The sequence below is a fragment of the Nomascus leucogenys genome, chromosome X, assembly GCF_006542625.1.
Source record: "Nomascus leucogenys isolate Asia chromosome X, Asia_NLE_v1, whole genome shotgun sequence".
NCBI classification, from domain to species: Eukaryota; Metazoa; Chordata; class Mammalia; order Primates; family Hylobatidae; genus Nomascus; species Nomascus leucogenys.
Window position 1 is genome coordinate 115553029 of NC_044406.1, and position 17962 is coordinate 115570990.

Here is a 17962-nt window from a genome sequence, read left to right on the forward strand (position 1 = left end):
TTCAGATTGGAGTGACAGTGAGGCCCAATGGACAGAGCATGGGCTTTTAAGTTCCCCAGACCCAGGTTTGAGTCCCAGCTCTGCCACAGGTCAGCTTGGACCTGGGCAAAGCCACTTTTTTTCTCCAAGTCTGTCCTCACTTCTGCTGCTGAGAACCCTGCCTATCTCCCAGCATGAGATGCTGGAACCTGATGGGAGGGTATAAAGGGAATTTGGAAGCAGTGATCACATGCTGTGCCCACGAGGCCAAGAGTCCCCAGTCCCTCAGCCTCTGAGGTCACATGAACAGTTAGATTGGGCATGTGCTAGCTCAAAAGCCTCCTTCCCACCTGCAGAACTGCAGAAACTCAGGTATCACTTCATGATTTCATCCTCAGTAACTTGGGACATCCCCAGGGGATGCTCTGCAGTGCTCATAGCCCCCTTGGGTCTCTGACTTTCCTGTTGCCACCGGCTATTCCAGGCCATGGCGCTGTCTACCTGTGCTTCCTCAGGCTGCTTTTCACATTATTGCCGCCAATCTGCCCCTAGACTGCTGTCCTTCCCTGTGACCACCTCCTGCAATGCCATCTCTGTACCTCTACTGCCAAGGTTCACTCCACCTCTCTGATTCCTGGCCTTCCTCCAGGTTCTACCCTTCCCCGGGGCTCCCACAGCAGAGCTGTTTGTATCCCTGGTGCTAGAGTTCCTTGCTTGCTTGTCACTTTATATGCATTTTCTCATTCACATTCATGACATGAGTTATTGTGACCTCAGCTGCAATTCAGGACACCTAGTGGTTGTCACCTGGTGAGAAAACATGTAAGTCAGGAAAGTGTATTCTGATGGAAGTCAAGGAGGCATTGGTGCCCAGAGAGGGCAGGCTCAGGTTGGAAGTCAGGGTGACAATCCTGGGATGGCATGAGGGTGCAAAATAAGAGGCACAGACAGGAGGTACTCTAGGGAAGATCACCTCTGATTTCACAATTTGGCCTTTAAGCTAGCTTTGGACCAAAAAATAAAACAAGCAGAAGTCCACTGCCTGAGCAGGCCAGAGTGAGACTCCACTGACGCATGCATCTTCCAAACAACTTTGATGCAAAGACTCGGCCATTCAACCCTCCCCACGTTGAATCATTTCTTTCCACTTCAAGCCTGTTGCCAACTTGGGTTGAAGTCTCTCAACTGATAAGAGTAAAGACAGTGGTTTTGAGATAGGGAGATAAGGAAGGAGCTGATGAAGGCAAGTGAAGTTATCTTCGCCACCAGGGCTAAGGCTGGGACCCAGAGGTATGAAACTAGAGGGCTGAGTATTATGTAGGGACCATCCCTGGGCAGAGTCCAGAAGATGGGGGTGGAATCCCCGTTTAGTTTGTTTGCTTCGGCGGTTGGCCCTTCAGCTCAGCTGATCTTTGCTATAACAACTGCTATTTCAGCAGTGCTGGATGCCAGGGAGAGAAAGAACAAAGTACAGATGAGACTGGCTTTATTTAGTTCTAGTATGTGAATTAACAAACATTTGTAGAACATTTACTCTTGTCTCTGCGAGGCATGTTCTGAGAGCATCACAAACATTAGCCCATTGAATCCTCATAACAACCCTAAGAAGTTAGTACTATTATTATGCCAATTTAGCGGTGAGGACACTGGGGACTCAGGGAGATAAAGTCACTTGCCCAAGATCACACAGCTAGTGGGTGCCACAGCTGGGACTGAAACTCAGGCAGATTGGCTCCCAAGTCAGTGTTTCGAGGCTCGATTCGCTGACAGAAAGACAGGACCGTGTTTGTCCTCGAAGGCTATCTTCAGGGGTCTTCCCCTGCAAAATCCCATCAGCTCTACCTGCTTGCCCTTCAGGATGGCTACTACAGCAAACAGAGGAGGCAGGAGTCTTTGAGGGGGCATTTCCCAGTGCTCTGGTCTCTGGGAATAATTTCATTACTAGCCCTGGAAGGGGTGGGAGAGAGGAGCCCGGGGAAAAGGCTGCGGGAACTTCAGAAGTTATTGAATGACAGCATTCTCATGTTCTCCTTGTCCCTGGTCTGTCCTCTGAGGCTGTGGGCTCCTGCCCTCTGCTTTTATTCCTGAGAATGAAGTTCACTGAGCCACCTCAATCATTTTGACTCTGCCCCTTCAGAGACTCCCACGAAGGTCCTCTTTCCCTCTTCAAAATGGCCCATTTTGTCGTTCTTGAATGGATTGTTGAAAGTTGCTTTACACTTGATGTGGACATAAGCAGACTGTAAATCCATTAAAAATAGAAACAAAACAAATGGTGGCCGGGCATGGTGATATGCACCTGTGGTCCCAGCTACTCGGAAGGCTGAGGCTGGAGAATCACTTGAGCCCAGGAGGCTGAGGTTGCAGTGAACCAAGAACATGCCACTGCACTCCACCCTGGGCAACAGAATAAGACCCTGTTTCAAAAATAAAAATAGAAACAAAAGGAATGGGCGGTTTGCCTCTGGGGCCCTCCAGGCTAGGTGAGCATCCATCCCCATTGGGTCTGTTTGTCTCTCTAAAGCATTCCTCTCTGGGACATCGCCTTCCTCGAGCCCAAAGAGCAAGGGTTCTGTAGAGCATTTACTAGGAGCTGCCTTGAAGCTGCCCTCTGATTCAGCTGGGCGTGAAGACAAGGCAGGCCTCAGCTTCTCCACTTCCCTCATCGGGAGTTGTGTTGTTTACGAGTGACTCACACTTCAGGGTAACCAAATCCCTGTTCTAGAAGCTACAGCAGAAAGAGCATTTCCAGTTCACCAAATTAGTCTTCTCAGAGCGCCCAAACTCCCCTTTCTGTGTCTTCTTCCCTCTTCAGTGGCATCCCCCGATCCCTCCAGATAGGGGCATCTTTGGGCTTTCATTTCCTCCCAGGTGTGAGTGGCTCTAACAGCCTCGGTTCCCCAGATTGCAGGTTCAGAAAAGGCAGGGGAATGGGACTCCCCAGATCCCAAGGGAAGAGCTGGCATCACTTCTTCAGAGTGGGCGCTCCTGGGGGGACTCATCCCAGCTCAAGAAAGTAACTCTCCAGTCACAACCAACTTTCCCAAGGGGTACAGTGGGACTTGCCAAGCACTACAAGAAGAGAGGACACTGGCTTTTCCAGCCAGCTTGGAGGAAGAGGGAGAGGAAAAAAGGAGGGGGAGGAAGAGGAAAAAGGAGGAGGAGGAGGAAATGGAGAAGGAGGAAAAAAGAAAAAGAAGGAGGACGAAGAGAGAAAAGAAGGAAGAAGAAGAGGAAGTGGAGGAGCCCAGAAAAGGAGGGGAAGGAGGAAAAAGGAGGAGAAAGAAAACGAGGAGGACGAAGAGGTGGGGAGGAAGAGGAGCAGCAGCAGGAGGCAAATCTCCATCCCCACAGCAAAAGCAGTGCTGGAGCCAGAGCCCAGAGTGTGGGAGCTAATGGGAGTCAGCTTGCTGGAGGGAAGGGGACCGAATGAAGGAATGGCTGGGGCTCTGCCGCTGAGAGGGGGCTGGGAAAAGCAGACTGATTGATACCAGCTGTTGTGCCTCTGTCTCTGAGATCTTTGGACTCTGCCCAGGATAGCCTCACACACCCTATCCTAGACGACTAGGAACTTGCACAGTCCGCCTCGGGCAGCCCAAAGCTCCTCTGCCCACCCTGGCTCCCAGAGCCCTCCCAAACAAAAGACCAGAGAAGCATTCTCCACCCAGCAGCCAGACGCCTCCTTCTTGACGCCAGCCCCCACCCTCTGTCTGCTGGAGCCCAGGAAAGGCCTGAAGGAAGAGGCTGGGGAAAGAGCCCTCCCTCTCTCCCTTGTCCCTCCATCCACCCAGCGCCGGCATCTGGAGACCCTATGGCCCGGGCTCACTGGGGCTGCTGCCCCTGGCTGGTCCTCCTCTGTGGTATGTGCATCCTAGCTTCCACTGGAAGGCAGCTCTGACCTCTCCCCTCTGAGCTCAGAAAGGGTTGGAGTGAGGGTTGGGGCCCGAGTCTCTTTTTCTGTTGCTTCCTCTCTCTGACTTGAGGAAGAGACACCTCAGGGCCAGTGTTGGGGGCCCTCATGACTTGGATCGAGTCTGGTTTGGCACCTTTCCATTCCCCCCGTTAAAGAAAAAAAAATATTCTGACACTCGTTAAAACGGTAAGGAAAACTTAATTTAAGACTACCGCATTGCAATAGAGGAGAGAAATGGGGCTCAACCCTGATTACAGAAAAGACTTCCAGGGATCTGTAGCCAAGGAGCAGAGTGAGGGGGTCAGTGGATGGAAAAGTATTAAGAGGAGATAGCAAGGGTAGGGGGATTCTTGCTAAACCGACTGAACAGGATTCTTGCTGACAGCAGGCCAGAGTGATCAGATATCAAGGGTGTCTAAACTGACTGAGCAAGATTCTTGCTAAGACTGGGTGATGCAGGCCTGGCAAGGGCAGGACAGACACAGAAGGCCAAGGTCAAGGCCAAGTGGAGAAGAGGCTTTGGGGAAGCCTAACTAAACTTTGGTCAGGGAGAGAGTCTTTGTCATTCCTGTGGCACCCTCTCTGTCCTCAACTAGGTGCCCAGCCCAGCACTCCCACCCTAGCCTTCCTTTCTTTGTTGTCTGTCAGCAGGGCCTGACCAGTCACTCAGTGTCCAGTTCCTGAACACCTACCCAGTGCCAGGCCTTGTGCCAGGGACCACAGAGTCATTCAGCTGCAGAGCCTGCTCTTGGGAGTCACGGCCCTGGCCTCAGAGAACAGCATATTCTGGTGTCCAGAGAGACATAAGTTGGCTGTGTCCCGATCCTTATGTTGGCATATCAGTGCCAACATTTTGCCAGGGATCTGTTTCTACAGAAATGGGTGTTCATTTTCTTAAATGAACAGTATGGGTCGCATCTGATCCTTGAGTTTATGAGACCAAGACAAAATCACGCAGGACGTTCATGGTGTTGAACCCCAGCCACCCTCCTTGCATCTGTAGCTCAACCCACTCAAAAGTGTGGCTGGACGTGGTGTCTCATGCCTATAATCTCAGCTCTTTGGGAGGCCATGGCAGGCAGATCACTTGAGGTCAGGAGTTCGAGACCAGCCTGGCCAAAATGGTGAAACACCGTCTCTACTAAAATTACAAAAATTAGCCAGGCGTGGTGGCGCACGCTTGTAATCCAAGTTCCTCGGGGGGCTGAGGCAGGAGAATCGCTTGAACCCAGGAGGCAGAGATTGCAGTGAGCCAAGATCGTGCCACTGCACTCCAGCCTGGGCAAAAGAAGGAGACTCCATCTCAAAAAAAAGGGGGGGGGCGTGGGCGCAGTGGCTCACGCCTGTAATCCCAACACTTTGGGAGGCCGAGGCGGGTGGATCACCTGAGGTCAGGAGTTCGAGACCATCTTGGCCAATATAGTGAAACCCCCGTCTCTACTAAAAATACAAAAATTAGCTGGGTGTGGTGGGTGCACGCCTGTAGTCCCAGCTACTTGGGAGGCTGAGGCAGGAGAATTGCTTGAACCCGGGAGGTGGAGGTTGCAGTGAGCTGAGATCACCCCACTGCACTCCAGCCTGGGTGACAGAGAGACTCTGTCTCAAAAAAAAAAAAAAAGGAGGGGGGGCGAGGGGAGTGTAACGTCTCCCCACACTCAGGGCCCCATTACCCTTTAGGGAAATCCCTCCCTAAAAGACAGGGGGGTTAGAGGCAAGGACTATCAGAGACCACTGGGCTTTCAGGGCAGGAAGGGGCTTTGTCTAATTCAAGGCCCTCCTTTCCAGAGGTCCAGAGCCTGGAGAACTTAGTCCAGTGCCTGGCACACAGTAGGCACTTAGGGGATGTTTGCTCAATGAATATTGGGGGGGTCACTTTCGAGTCACTCTAAATTGGGGGCAGAGCCCAAACCGGAAACTAGATCTCTATATACTCTGTCCCTTCTGTTGCATCACCCTTTCCAGGCCCACCTGTCATACTTGGCAGAGTGGGAGGACTGAAAGGGCACTCACCTCTTTTGTATTAAGATGGCCTGGGTTCAAATCCCTGTTCTACCACTGACTCCTGGTGGCACAAGTTAGACACGTTACCAAATCTATCTGGGCCTTGACTTCCTCCTCTGCAGAAAGTGAACAATAATTTCCACCTCATAGTGAGGTCACAAATATCAAATGAGATACTGTAGATGAATTGCTGCGTTCAGTATCTGGCACATAATAGGGTGTCTTTAAATACTAATTAATCCATCTTTCCCCACCATGGCAGACTAGGATTTCTGTCTAATATATTGAAAATGAGCCTGGGATGATAGGCAAAGATTTGGACTGTAAGAAACAGTGCAAGCAGGCCTTGAATTGAAGTCAACCCAATGTATCATACAATTAGATTTATAAAAGGCTAAAATGAAGGTGGGGTGATTATTTAGCGTGATCTTCTAGAGCATTTCAAAGAAAATTTGATAACAAAAATTTAATTTACACACAACTTTTCCACTTCACTAAACCCTGAAAAGACCCAATTAGATTAGAAGAAAAATTGATTTAATGAGCACTAAAACCCATCCAAAAGTGGCAATCACTTGCCTATGAAACAGATTTATTTGATTGTGACCCAGGGTGCTATCCAATTCAGCCTGATTTCCTATGAAATGTGATTATTTTTATCCTCAAGTAGAGCTGGCCAGCTTCGCGTGTTTCAAAGGATGGAGGCCCTGCGGGGTGGGCTGAGGGAGGATACTCCTTCTCTCTCTAGGAACTAGCTGGTCCCCAAATGACCCTGGATTTTTCTCCCGGCTTCTAGCTTGTGCCTGGGGCCATCCAAAGCCAGTGGACCTTGGAGGGCAGGATGTGAGAAACTGTTCCACCAACCCCCCTGTGAGTGCCCCCGCCCCCTGCGCACAGCACCCCCGCCCCGCGCACTCCCCCACCCCTGCCCCACGCACCCCTGCACCACAGCACCCCCGCCCTGCACTATCATTTTCTCTATCCCCCATTGGGTCAGCTGGTAGCCCCTCCTCCTACCAGGCTTTCTCCTGATTTCCGGACTCTTGGGCTCCTCCCCCCTCCACTCCCTCCCCTCCACATCAGTGCCCTCCCCTCCCTCCCACTCATTCCCACAGCAGGTTATCTGCTTCCGTCCTGATCTGGACCTGGGAAACCCCGCTAGGAGGAGGGAGGAGGGCAGGAGGCCCCTAGCTGGCCTTTGGCTGAGGCCAGGCAGAGGAAAGAAAAGACAAATTCTAGAGTGACAGCAAAAAGAGAAGCACAGAAGGGAAGAGGGAGGAAGACAGAGGTTAGAAGAGCCAATGGAGGCCAAGCACAGTGGCTGACGCCTGTAATCCCAGCACTTTGGGAGACCGAGTCGGGTGGATCACCTGAGGTCAGGAGTTCAAGACCAGCCTGGGCAAAATGGTGAAACCCCGTCTCTACTAAAAATAAAAAAATTAGCCGGGCATGGCGGCGGGTGCCTGTAATCCCCACTCCTCGGGAGGCTAAAGCAGAAGAATTGCTTGAACCCAGGAAGCAGAGGTTGCAGTGAGCCAAGATTGTGCCACTGCACTCCAGTCTGGGTGACAGAGCAAGACTGTCTCAAAAACAAAACAAAACAAAACAAAACAAAACAAAACAAAACAAAAACCAAAGAAGAGCCAGTGGAAGGGCAAGAGAGGAAGGCCTAGGGTGTGAAGACGAGGAAAAGGCCCTGCAGAAGGGGCTTGGGTAGTCAGCTTCCTAGCTGGAGACCAGAGTGATTCTTTCTACAATCAGAGTAGGGCTAAGGGGTAGGCATGCCAGCAGCACTGTAAGCCATGGGAAAAACGCAGTACATCTGCTAGCAATATCAACTTTATGGGACCCCTGGGGCAGGCAGGTGGGTGGGCGAACCACATTACTTTTATATTAAAACGAACATGGATATATCGTGGAGTAGAAAGCAAAACAGCACAAATGAAAACATGCTTTTCGTTTTAAAGCTAAAATGACCTGCAAAGAAATAGAGAACTGGTCTGGAAAGGGTCTTTCTGGGCAATATCTCAAACTGCTGGGGGCATTCATTCACTCTTCTCTGCCATTTGGGACCAGTGGGTGGCAACCTGAAAAAGCCCTGCCAAGGGAAGTTTGCCAGATAAAATACAGGACACCCAGTTACATTTGAATTTTAGATAACAAATGAGAATTTAGTGCAAGCATGCCCCAAATTGTGCATGTTTTAATACTTACATTAAAACATTACACATTGTTTATTTGAAATGCAAACATAACTAGGTGAGTGTCCTGTATTTTTATTTGCTAATCTGGCAACCCTACCCCCAGGTAGCCAAAGAAGGACTGTCTGCATGGCCTGGCCCAATGCCAGAGCTCAGACCCCTGCAGTTCTCACCCACACCCATATCCCAGACTCAGGTCCCATTACTGTCACAAGGGGTCCCTTTCCAAACTCTCCAACACCTCCATCTCCACCCAGCCCAGGCATCTTAATCTAGACTAAGCAGTAACATCAGTTGCCGCCCCATCCCTTCCCAAGCCAGGCCAGCCTAACTTCCCCCAACCCCTGCTTCAGGAGAGGCTGGGGGCTCTTCTGGAGGCCAGGGGCCCAGACGTCATTTTCTCTAAGCAACGTGTGTATCTGTTTGTTTGTGTCTCGATGTCTTCTTGTCATCTGTCAGTACCTTCCAGTTACTGTGGTCAATACCACAATGTCACTCACAGCCCTCCGCCAGCAGATGCAGACCCAGAATCTCTCAGCCTACATCATCCCAGACACAGATGCTCACATGGTAAGAGACAGCTTCTCTCCCCCTTGCCCTCTCTGCTACCCTGGGTCAGAGACCACAAACAGGAGCTGTTAAAACTCAGAAGATGAAGACAGAGAAAGGATCTGATGGGCAAAGGGAGGGAAGCAGAGAGCATGGACACGGTAGTTTTAGGGCAACTGAAAGAATGTATCCCTCTACATAGGCGGGCAGACATTGCCAAACCTCCTTAACCTCAAGAAATTAAATTATAAACAACTTCAGAATCAATTTTCATCAATTCCTAGAAGGCAGATCCAGAATGAATGTTTAGGGTATCCCTGCCCTAGGAGGTTAGAAGGTGGGCTGGAAATTGGGCTGGAAGAACTCTAAGCTCCCTTCTGGCCCAGGCCTTCCCATACTCTGTGGAATGGAGTAGCAAAATGATCCAAAATCCTGGGTTATGGGAGTGCGGGGTTGGTTGTGGAGGGGGGCACCCATCCCACCGTTTCCCCTCACTAGCTCCACTCTCCATACCATCCACCTTTCCAACGCCAGCCCATTTGAAAGAGAGGGCATTTTCAGTGTCAATGAGCTTGTTTGAATTAGTTTTCCCACATGCTGGGAAGGGCTAAGAACGCTGGGTAAGTATCTGAACTTCTCTGAGCCTCAGTTTCCTCTTCTGCAAAAAGAAATGAGTCTGTAATGAGATCTATCTCCAGGGATTATGAGGATCAAAATATGATAATGTGTAAAGCCCTTTGCAGAAGTTATGATGTTCCCAGTCTACTGTGCTTGACTCAGGAGGGAGAAGGATTAGCTGGTGGGGAAAACCCAAACGAGCCAAAAGACAGGACCCTAGACTGCATAGAATTTGCAGGGTAGGGCAACAAGTCTCCTTTGCAGAACAGTCCAGTGTTACACTGAGTCCAGTGTGGACGGAGTCGGGCGCGGGGGAATTGAACTGCAAAAGATACGGTTGCTCAAAGGAAGGGAAGATACTGAAGGCTGGGAGAGTTACAGAGGGCTTCCTGGAAGAGGCACTTGGTGTGCTTGGGCTTGTAGCTGACAAGGGGTTGGAGCTGACAGACAGAAATAACTGGGATGTGGTTGGGGGCCTTTCATGTGGGATCTGACACCACGAAAAAGGCTAATGGTGGTGTTGTTGATTTCCTAGAACGAGTACATCGGCCAACATGACGAGAGGCGTGCGTGGATTACAGGCTTTACAGGGTCTGCAGGTGACAATCATTACCCAGCCCCATTGCTTTTGTTCTGTTCTGCCCCAGGAACTGTAGATCCAGAGGTGGTCACAGAGGACCTAATGTGGCTAGTGTCTCAGCATCTGGGACCCCAGAACCTACTATAGAGAAAACCCTTCTACTCTCTCTGTCTCCCTCCACCACCCCAAAACCATCAGATTCCCCAGGGCACATATCTCATAGCCCACCAGCCACGTTCTGTATAGAAATGAGGCAGAGGCTGCCTTCCCGTGCTCATTACCTCTGCTGCAACCAGGCCCAGTCCAGCACTCCCGGGCTCCATTTCTGAATAGTTGCTACTTCTACCTCTAACCGCTAAGAACTCGCTGATTCCTTTCACATGAGGGCTCATTTGGGGACAAAGTTTTCCCTTGCCAGTTGTTTTACGGACAACATCACTTCACATGGCAGAATGAGACACGAACATAGAAGCCCTCGATGAGATCACAGCGTCTGAAGGGGCCTCGCACAGTGATCCTGGCCCATTGAATGAAATCGAAGCTTCCTTTCCTGATCCTCAAACATTCCTCCTTGGGCTTCAAACTACCCTGCCTCGTGCATCATAGGCTCTTTTTCCCTTTGCCAAAATCTCTGGATTATTCTTCCCCAACAGTCAGCTGAGCCTCTGGTTTAGCCTCCCTATCAGCCACCGAGTCTTTATGCTGAGCCCCATCTTTCCTGAGAGCACCTACATGCAGCCAAAAGTTGACCTCACTTCTGCTGAAAGTCCACAAGCATCGCTCAACACAAAACAGAGGTGCCTGATTCAGGACACCTTTCTGCCAGCTCCCTCCACAGCTCTTTTTAACATCTCCTTCCTCACTTCTTTCCAATGGAGGAGGGAATCTCTTTCCAGAGGCCCCTTGTGACATTCTCAGAGCCAGCACTGCATTGCACATCCATCAGCTAATGCCACGTTCCTCCCCTTCACCCTCACCTGCAAGTTTCTCTGTTCTGCCCCAGGAACTGCAGTGGTGACTATGAAGAAAGCAGCTGTCTGGACCGACAGTCGCTACTGGACTCAGGCTGAGCGGCAGATGGACTGCAACTGGGAGCTCCACAAGGAAGGTAGAAGGGCCTCATGGATTTGTCCCCCAAGTCTTGGGACCCGGACTAGGTTCAGGAAAGTATAGGTGAGAGCATGCATGTAAGACCGTGCTGGGCCCCTATGGGGAGCTTAGGAAATTTGAGGCCATCACTGACTTTCAAGGCTGATCTCAAGGAAGACAAACGTGGTAGGACCATCAGACAGAATCCCTGGCTGCAAGGCCTGGGGCTGGCCCTGGAGGTGACCTCTGCATTCCTTCCTATCTTTCTTTCAGTTGGCACCACTCCTATTGTCACCTGGCTCCTCACTGAGATTCCTGCTGGAGGGCGTGTGGGCTTTGACCCCTTCCTCTTGTCCATTGGTATGCTCTTCCCTCAGTCCCTGAATTTGTCCATGCCAATGGGGGTGATTCAGCTTCCCTAGTATATAAAGAAATGGAACTTGGTAGAAGGAAGGGCGGTGGGACTATAAAGATAGAGCATTTGAAATTGTAGTTGCAGAATGTTTTGCAATGAGGATGTATTCATGGATTGTGTAATTAAAATATATTTAAAAGAATCAGTACAAATATTTTAAAATTCATGAGCACAGAGACCCAACCTAGAAGACTCAGTGAATCATTAGAGCTAGTGGATGAATAGGCCAGGATGTGCTTGAACCCAGAACCATCCTCTGTGCCCTGGAACCCTGCCAATGATGATGCTGGAATCACATGGTAACCCTCTTCTGGAAGGTAGCTTAGAAGGGTCAAAAGAGTTGGGAGGGCTTCTGAGTTAAAAAAAAGAGGGCCCTGAGAATACAACTCCCTGAGTTCTGGGGCCTCAGACAGCTGGCAAGCCCATTCCCCCAAAGGGGAGTTCTCATGAATATGTACTGAAAGGCTTATGCTTTAGAACTGGCTTCTTTGCCAGCCTGTCCAATGGCCTGAACATCACCATTCCTTTTGACTGTGACATTGAAGCCCTGATAAAATAATTAGTGCCCGAAAGAAGGACCACCCACAGCCACTGGCAATGAAAAAGACAAGCTTGGCCAATTTGTGGCAGTCAGTGATAGAGTAGGCTCAGGGCATTAGGCTTGGAAAGCAGAAAGAGGATGAGAAACATACCCCAGCATGGGCACACATGCCAGGGGTGAGGGGTGGGCAGGCTGCTGGGCAGGCTCTGGGCAGCTGGGCTGCAAAGGGAGGCAAAGGGAACCAGGACTAACTTTGCTTGAATCACAATTTTTCCTGAGGTGTAAATGGGCAAGGGATGACTGACTCCTTCTTGTCTCTGCAGACACCTGGGAGAGTTATGATCTGGCCCTCCAAGGCTCTAACAGACAGCTGGTGTCCATCACAACCAATCTTGTGGACCTGGTGTGGGGATCAGAAAGGCCACCGGTTCCAAATCAACCCATTTATGCTCTGCAGGAGGCATTCACAGGTGATTCAGTAAGCCCAGTTTCCTTCCCAACTTGTAGCAATGCAGGTCCCGGCTGCTGTTCCGTAGGTGGCGAACTTCATCATCAGAGGTACCAAAGTAGTGGTTTGCAAACCTTAGCATGCACCTGAGTCACCTGGGATGCTTGTTTAAAATGCAGATTTCAGGGCCCCCTTCCCTTGAGGAGTCTGAATCAAAATGTCCTCCGACCATATTTAGAAAACACTGGGTTAAAGAATGTCAGGATTTGAAGCAAGATGGAGCAGGAAGGGAGGAAAGAAGGGAAACAGAGAAAGATGAGAGAAAATATCCAACCCCTTTCAAGAGAGAAAAAAACATGATATGACTTGCTTGCCTGGTGGCGGAGACTGATCCATAATGAATCATTCAGACCTTTACTTCTGACCCTCTTGTGATGAAGAATTTAGATCTGTGAGATGGCTGGGGTCAGATGGGCCAGGAGTGGACAGGAGAAGTAAATAACTAAGTTCAGAGTCATTCTGTAGCACAGATTACCATTCAGATTTTGCTGGACCAATCAGGAAAGTTAGAAAAATATAACATCGATAACCTTGGCCCCGTTGACACTATCGAAATATGTCACAAAAGAACAGTATGTTGTAAGATTCCTGTAAGTCGTAACTAAAGTCCTGACCAGGACCAGGCTACTGATTATGAATCAGTATCTTGGCCACCAACCACTCCTATCTCTCTGGGAATTCTGAATGAGCCAATGAACTTGGATTCCTAGTAACATTGATCAAGCCAAGAGATCCCTTTCCACAAGCAAGTCCACATAATTTCTCATTTAGAAAGGAGCCAATACAGCAGGAGGGAGATTTCAAAATAGCAGCCATGATGAAACAAGTGAAAATTGTGTCCATTTTTCTTTATCTGTTCTGATGTAACTTCTAGAATCATTCTTTCTGCATCTTGACACCATTTTTAAAGAAATTTGCTATCCAAGACTGTTAACTCATAAATAAAACTCATCTTATTCAGATAAAGAAAGTCAAAGTTATGTCGGGAAGGGGAGGGGAGAAAAGAGAAAAACCTTCCTGGGGCTGGGAGGGTTTTGTCACTTCCCAAAAGTGAGGGGATGCCAAGTCATCGCCCACTGCCAGTCTTCAAGAAAAAGGCACCTGGAGCTTGAATTTGGAAGCCGAAGAACAGAGTTCAGCTTCAATAAGCTTATAAAGACGAGAGAGACTTTCCAGCCACGTGCAGATTTTAAAGGCGAAAGGAGAGTGCAAAGGGCAGAACATGAAAAGTTTGCTACTCAAAGATACCGGTACGCAGCAGACCGTTGAAATTTGGGTTCATTTGGTTTCTCAGAAAGGTATCATATTCCTGAACCTTGAAAACATAATTGCAAGTGAAAGAAGCCAGTCAGAGAAGGCCACATATTGTACAATTCCATTTGTATGAAATATCCAGCATTGGCAAATCCATAGAGACAGAAAATAGATTAGGGTTTTCCTGGGGCTCAGGAGAGGGGGGATAGGGAGTGACTCCTTAGTGAGTACAGGGTTTCCTTTGGGGATGATGAAAATGTTCTAGAATTAGATCGTGGCGCTGGTTGCACAACACTGTGAGTGCTGAAAGCCACTGAATTGTGCACTTTAAAAAGATTAAAATGATACGTTTTATGTTATGTGTAAAATACACATAACATAAATTGTGTGTAAAATATGTAGTAAAATAAACCTACAAAATGTATTGTACCCAAAGCTTTGGTCATTGTTGAATAGTTTTACCTGTTTACATGAGATATTTTTCACAACATTAAGTTATTTATGCTCATATCTGAACCCAACTAGGACCCTTAATGTTTATGGCCTTCGGCCAGCAAATTCCTAGTCCTGCCTAGGGGTAGACTCTTTGAATATCTTGCAGGGGGCAGGGATAGAAGACGAAAATTAAAGTCGGGCCGGGCGCGGTGGCTCACGCCTGTAATCCCAGCACTTTGGGAGGCCAAGGCGGGCGGATCACGAGGTCAGGAGATCGAGACCATCCTGGCTAACACAGTGAAACCCCGTCTCTACTAAAAATACAAAAAAAAAAAAAAAATTAGCAGGGCATGGTGGTGGGCGCCTGTAGTCCCAGCTACTCAGGAGGCTGAGGCAGGAGAATGGCTTGAACCCGGGAGGCGGAGCTTGCAGTGAGCTGAGATTGCGCCACTGCACTCCAGCCTGGACGACAGAGCGACAGAGCGAGACTCCGTCTCAAAAAAAAAAAAAAAAAAGAAAACTAAAGTCATAGAACCCAGATATAAGCATCCGAGAAAGGATGGTGCTGTGACACAGAGTTTAAGGACAGATTTGGAGACTGACAATGTTATCAAGATAGTACAGTGTATGTACAGATTAAGAGTGTGGGCCATGCAGTCAGACAGACCAGAGTTCAAATCCCAACTCCACCTCTTGCATCCATGGAACCCTAGACAAGTCACTTTACCTCTCTGAAGCCTCAGTTTCCTTATCTGTAAAATGGGATGGGTAAGAATTAGAACAATGCACATGGAGTGCTTAGCCCAGTACCCGTGGCTTAGTAAATACTGGGGTTACTGCAGAGAAGGTTGAACATGGCCCCAGCCCTACCCCTTTGTCCTTCAACTAGGACTGCTCTCTTGATCTCAGTCTGCATGATTATTTATTAATCAGAAAGATACAAAAGTTACTATATCTCAAGATACCATTCTGTGTGCTTTACAAATATTAATTCATTCCATCCTCATAGCAACCCTATTGAGGCAGATACTTATTATACTCCATCCCCATTTTACAAATGTGCAAAATGAGACACAGAGGGGTTAGGTAATTTGCCCAAGGTCACCCATCCAGTAATGGCAAAGCCAGGATTTGAGCCCCGTCTGGGTCCAGGGCCCGTGTCATTAATGAGTACACAAGTAAGAGTTTGTTTGAGGAAAGGGTTCTGCTGCTTTTTAAGAGGATGCAAAACTGTTACACTAAGGCTGAACTTCCAGGAACCGAGTGCCAAAGGCAAGGCCTGTCACTTACACTTTTTTTGGGCCCCTTTGCTTCCAGGGAGCACTTGGCAGGAGAAAGTATCTGGCGTCCGAAGCCAGATGCAGAAGCATCAAAAGACCCCAACTGCCGTCCTTCTGTCGGCGCTTGAGGAGACGGCCTGTGAGTGTGGATTTGCAGACATGAGTGGGCGCCTGGGTCTCCCCAATGCCCCAAGCCTCCCGGGCCCTGCAGCACAGAGCTAGCTCTTCCCCAAATAACCATGTGCCCACCAGTTCTTGAGAACTCCATGGCCACAGCCCATGGGAACGAAGAAGGGTAAGGGGACAGGAGCTCATGGCTACAGAAAAAGGACAAAAGGTAGCCCTGAGCAAGCTGGGACCAGCCCACAGGCCACCAGAGGAACGAACTGACCACGGCAGCAAAGTGCTTCCGTCCCATTAAGGGGAGGAGGACCAGTAAATGCCTCCCAACAACTTAGCCACTACCCTAGGGCACTCACACTCCCAGCTTTAGCACCCAGTGGGACTCTACTCTTTCCGACATGGCTCAGAACTTCTTGTCTGATCCCTATGGCTGGGCTTCAGATATTCCAGGGACCCACTGGAACTGTGTGCTGACTGCTAAGTATCTGCATTTTTCTGGGGGGAAAGATCCGTAACTCTCAACAGCATCTCCAAGACGTCCACTCCCCCACCTCCCCCAAAAAAGATTGAGTAACATGCAGAGGTAGATGATGCAAGCATGCTGTTGGTAATCTTTGGGGGCCAAAGGAAACAGTGGGGCAAAAGTGTCAGAAATGCTTGCCTCAGGCCGGGTGCGGTGACTCATGCCTGTAATCCCAGAACTTTGGGAGGCCAAGGTGGGCAGATCACCTGAAGTCAGGAGTTCAAGACCAGCCTGACCAACATGTTGAAACGCCATCTCTACTAAAAATACAAAAATTAGCTGGGCGTGGTGGCGGGCACCTGCAATCCCAGCTACTTGGGAGGCTGAGGCAGGAGACTTGCTTGAACCTGGGAGGTGGAGATTGCAGTGAGATCTTGCCACTGCACTCCAGCCTGAGCGACAGAGCAAGATACTGTCAAAAAAGAAAGAAAAGAAGAAAGAAGAAAGAAAGAAAGAAAGAAAGAAAGAAAGAAAGAAAGAGAAAGAAAGGAAGGAAGGAAGGAGGGAGGAAGGAAGGAAGGAGGGAAGGAAGGAAAGGAAAAGAAAGAGGAAAAGAAAAGCTTGCCTCAGACAGATCAGCATTAAATAGTCCTTGTCAATTCTCTTCCCAGGGCTCTTCAACCTTCGAGCCAGTGACATCCCCTATAACCCCTTCTTCTATTCCTACACGCTGCTCACAGACTCTTCTATTAGGTATGGCTTTTCCTTAGCTTGCTGTTGTGGACTTTCTCCAACTTCCACCCTCTCGATGCCCCACCACTGATCCTGCCTTAACATACAGCCCTCTGGCTGCCCATCAGCTCAGCGCCTGCCCCAGCACGACCCTTTCGAAAACCCCCTGTTGGCTTTTCCTGACTCTTTAAACCTCTGTCCCTGTTGAATCCCAAATCTGGTCTGCTTGGCTCCCTGGGACTGGCTTCCTTTGACCTCCAGGAACAACGGGACTGTGACTGCCTCTGGTCCTTTGCATCCTTAGCAGATGCTCAGGACCCTCCTTGTCTTCCCACCCCACCCAGGTTGTTTGCAAACAAGAGTCGCTTTAGCTCCGAAACCTTGAGCTATCTGAACTCCAGTTGCACAGGCCCCATGTGTGTGCAAATTGAGGATTACAGCCAAGTTCGTGACAGCATCCAGGCCTACGCATTGGGAGATGTGAGGATCTGGATCGGGACCAGCTATACCATGTATGGGATCTATGAAGTGATACCCAAGGTGGGTTTGCCAGGCCCCAGCCCAAGCCAGGCACCAATCCCCACTCTAGGCCTGAGAAGTCTTAACCTAAAGTGGGGTGAAGCCCCTCAGCCATTCAGTCACTTGGTCAGCCAACAACTGTGCAGTGAGTTCCCTTCTTGGCCTAACTGGGAAGAGACAGAAGAGGAAACAGGGATGGCCATCCAGAGAGCTCATAAAATTGTCAGGAGGCTGGAGAGTATACGGCCTGATCTAGCAGACTTTGGAGTCAGCCAAACTTGAAAAGGAATTCCAGCTCTGTCCCTGACTAGCTGTGCAGTGACTTTGGACAAGCAACTTGGCAAATCTGGGTATTTTTCTTCACCTATAAAATGGCAATAAGAGTCCCAACCTCGCAGGAGTTGCTCAGTGGAGATTTAAAGGAGATAGTGTATATGGCTGACACATGGTAGCATCCAATAAATGGTAGCTGTCATGATATGCACAGGAAACTTACACCGTCAGGACAGCCTGTCGATTGACTCAGGCCAGACTCTGATCCATCCCAGAGTGCTGGTGGGATCCAAAGACAGGGAGTTCACTGCCAAGCAAGGCAGTGTCAATCAAGGAAGCCTTCCTGGAAGGAGAGAGGGTTCAGCTGGACGTGGAAAACTAGGAAAGACAGAAAGCACACAGAGTAGAGAACATTGCCACGAAACGGTGGCAAATCTCACTTCTGCTGGGTCCTCCTGCCAGTCCTCTGAAAACACTCCTATGCCATGG

The 17962-nt window shown here is 49.3% G+C and overlaps 1 protein-coding gene across 1 annotated transcript in view; it reads left to right on the forward strand.

Annotated features, from left to right (window-relative positions):
- The first annotated feature begins 3561 nt into the window (after window positions 1-3561).
- The window catches only part of XPNPEP2 (X-prolyl aminopeptidase 2), a 30990-nt gene continuing 16589 nt past the window's right edge, over window positions 3562-17962 (forward strand). Inside the window, exons 1-10 of the mRNA XM_030806869.1 lie at window positions 3562-3839; window positions 6690-6763; window positions 8554-8664; window positions 9797-9860; window positions 10845-10949; window positions 11204-11290; window positions 12210-12356; window positions 15401-15502; window positions 16621-16702; window positions 17026-17221. Of these exons, the coding sequence (XP_030662729.1) occupies window positions 3791-3839; window positions 6690-6763; window positions 8554-8664; window positions 9797-9860; window positions 10845-10949; window positions 11204-11290; window positions 12210-12356; window positions 15401-15502; window positions 16621-16702; window positions 17026-17221 (1017 nt within the window). The 5' untranslated portion in view covers window positions 3562-3790. The remainder of the gene's footprint in view (window positions 3840-6689; window positions 6764-8553; window positions 8665-9796; window positions 9861-10844; window positions 10950-11203; window positions 11291-12209; window positions 12357-15400; window positions 15503-16620; window positions 16703-17025; window positions 17222-17962) is intronic.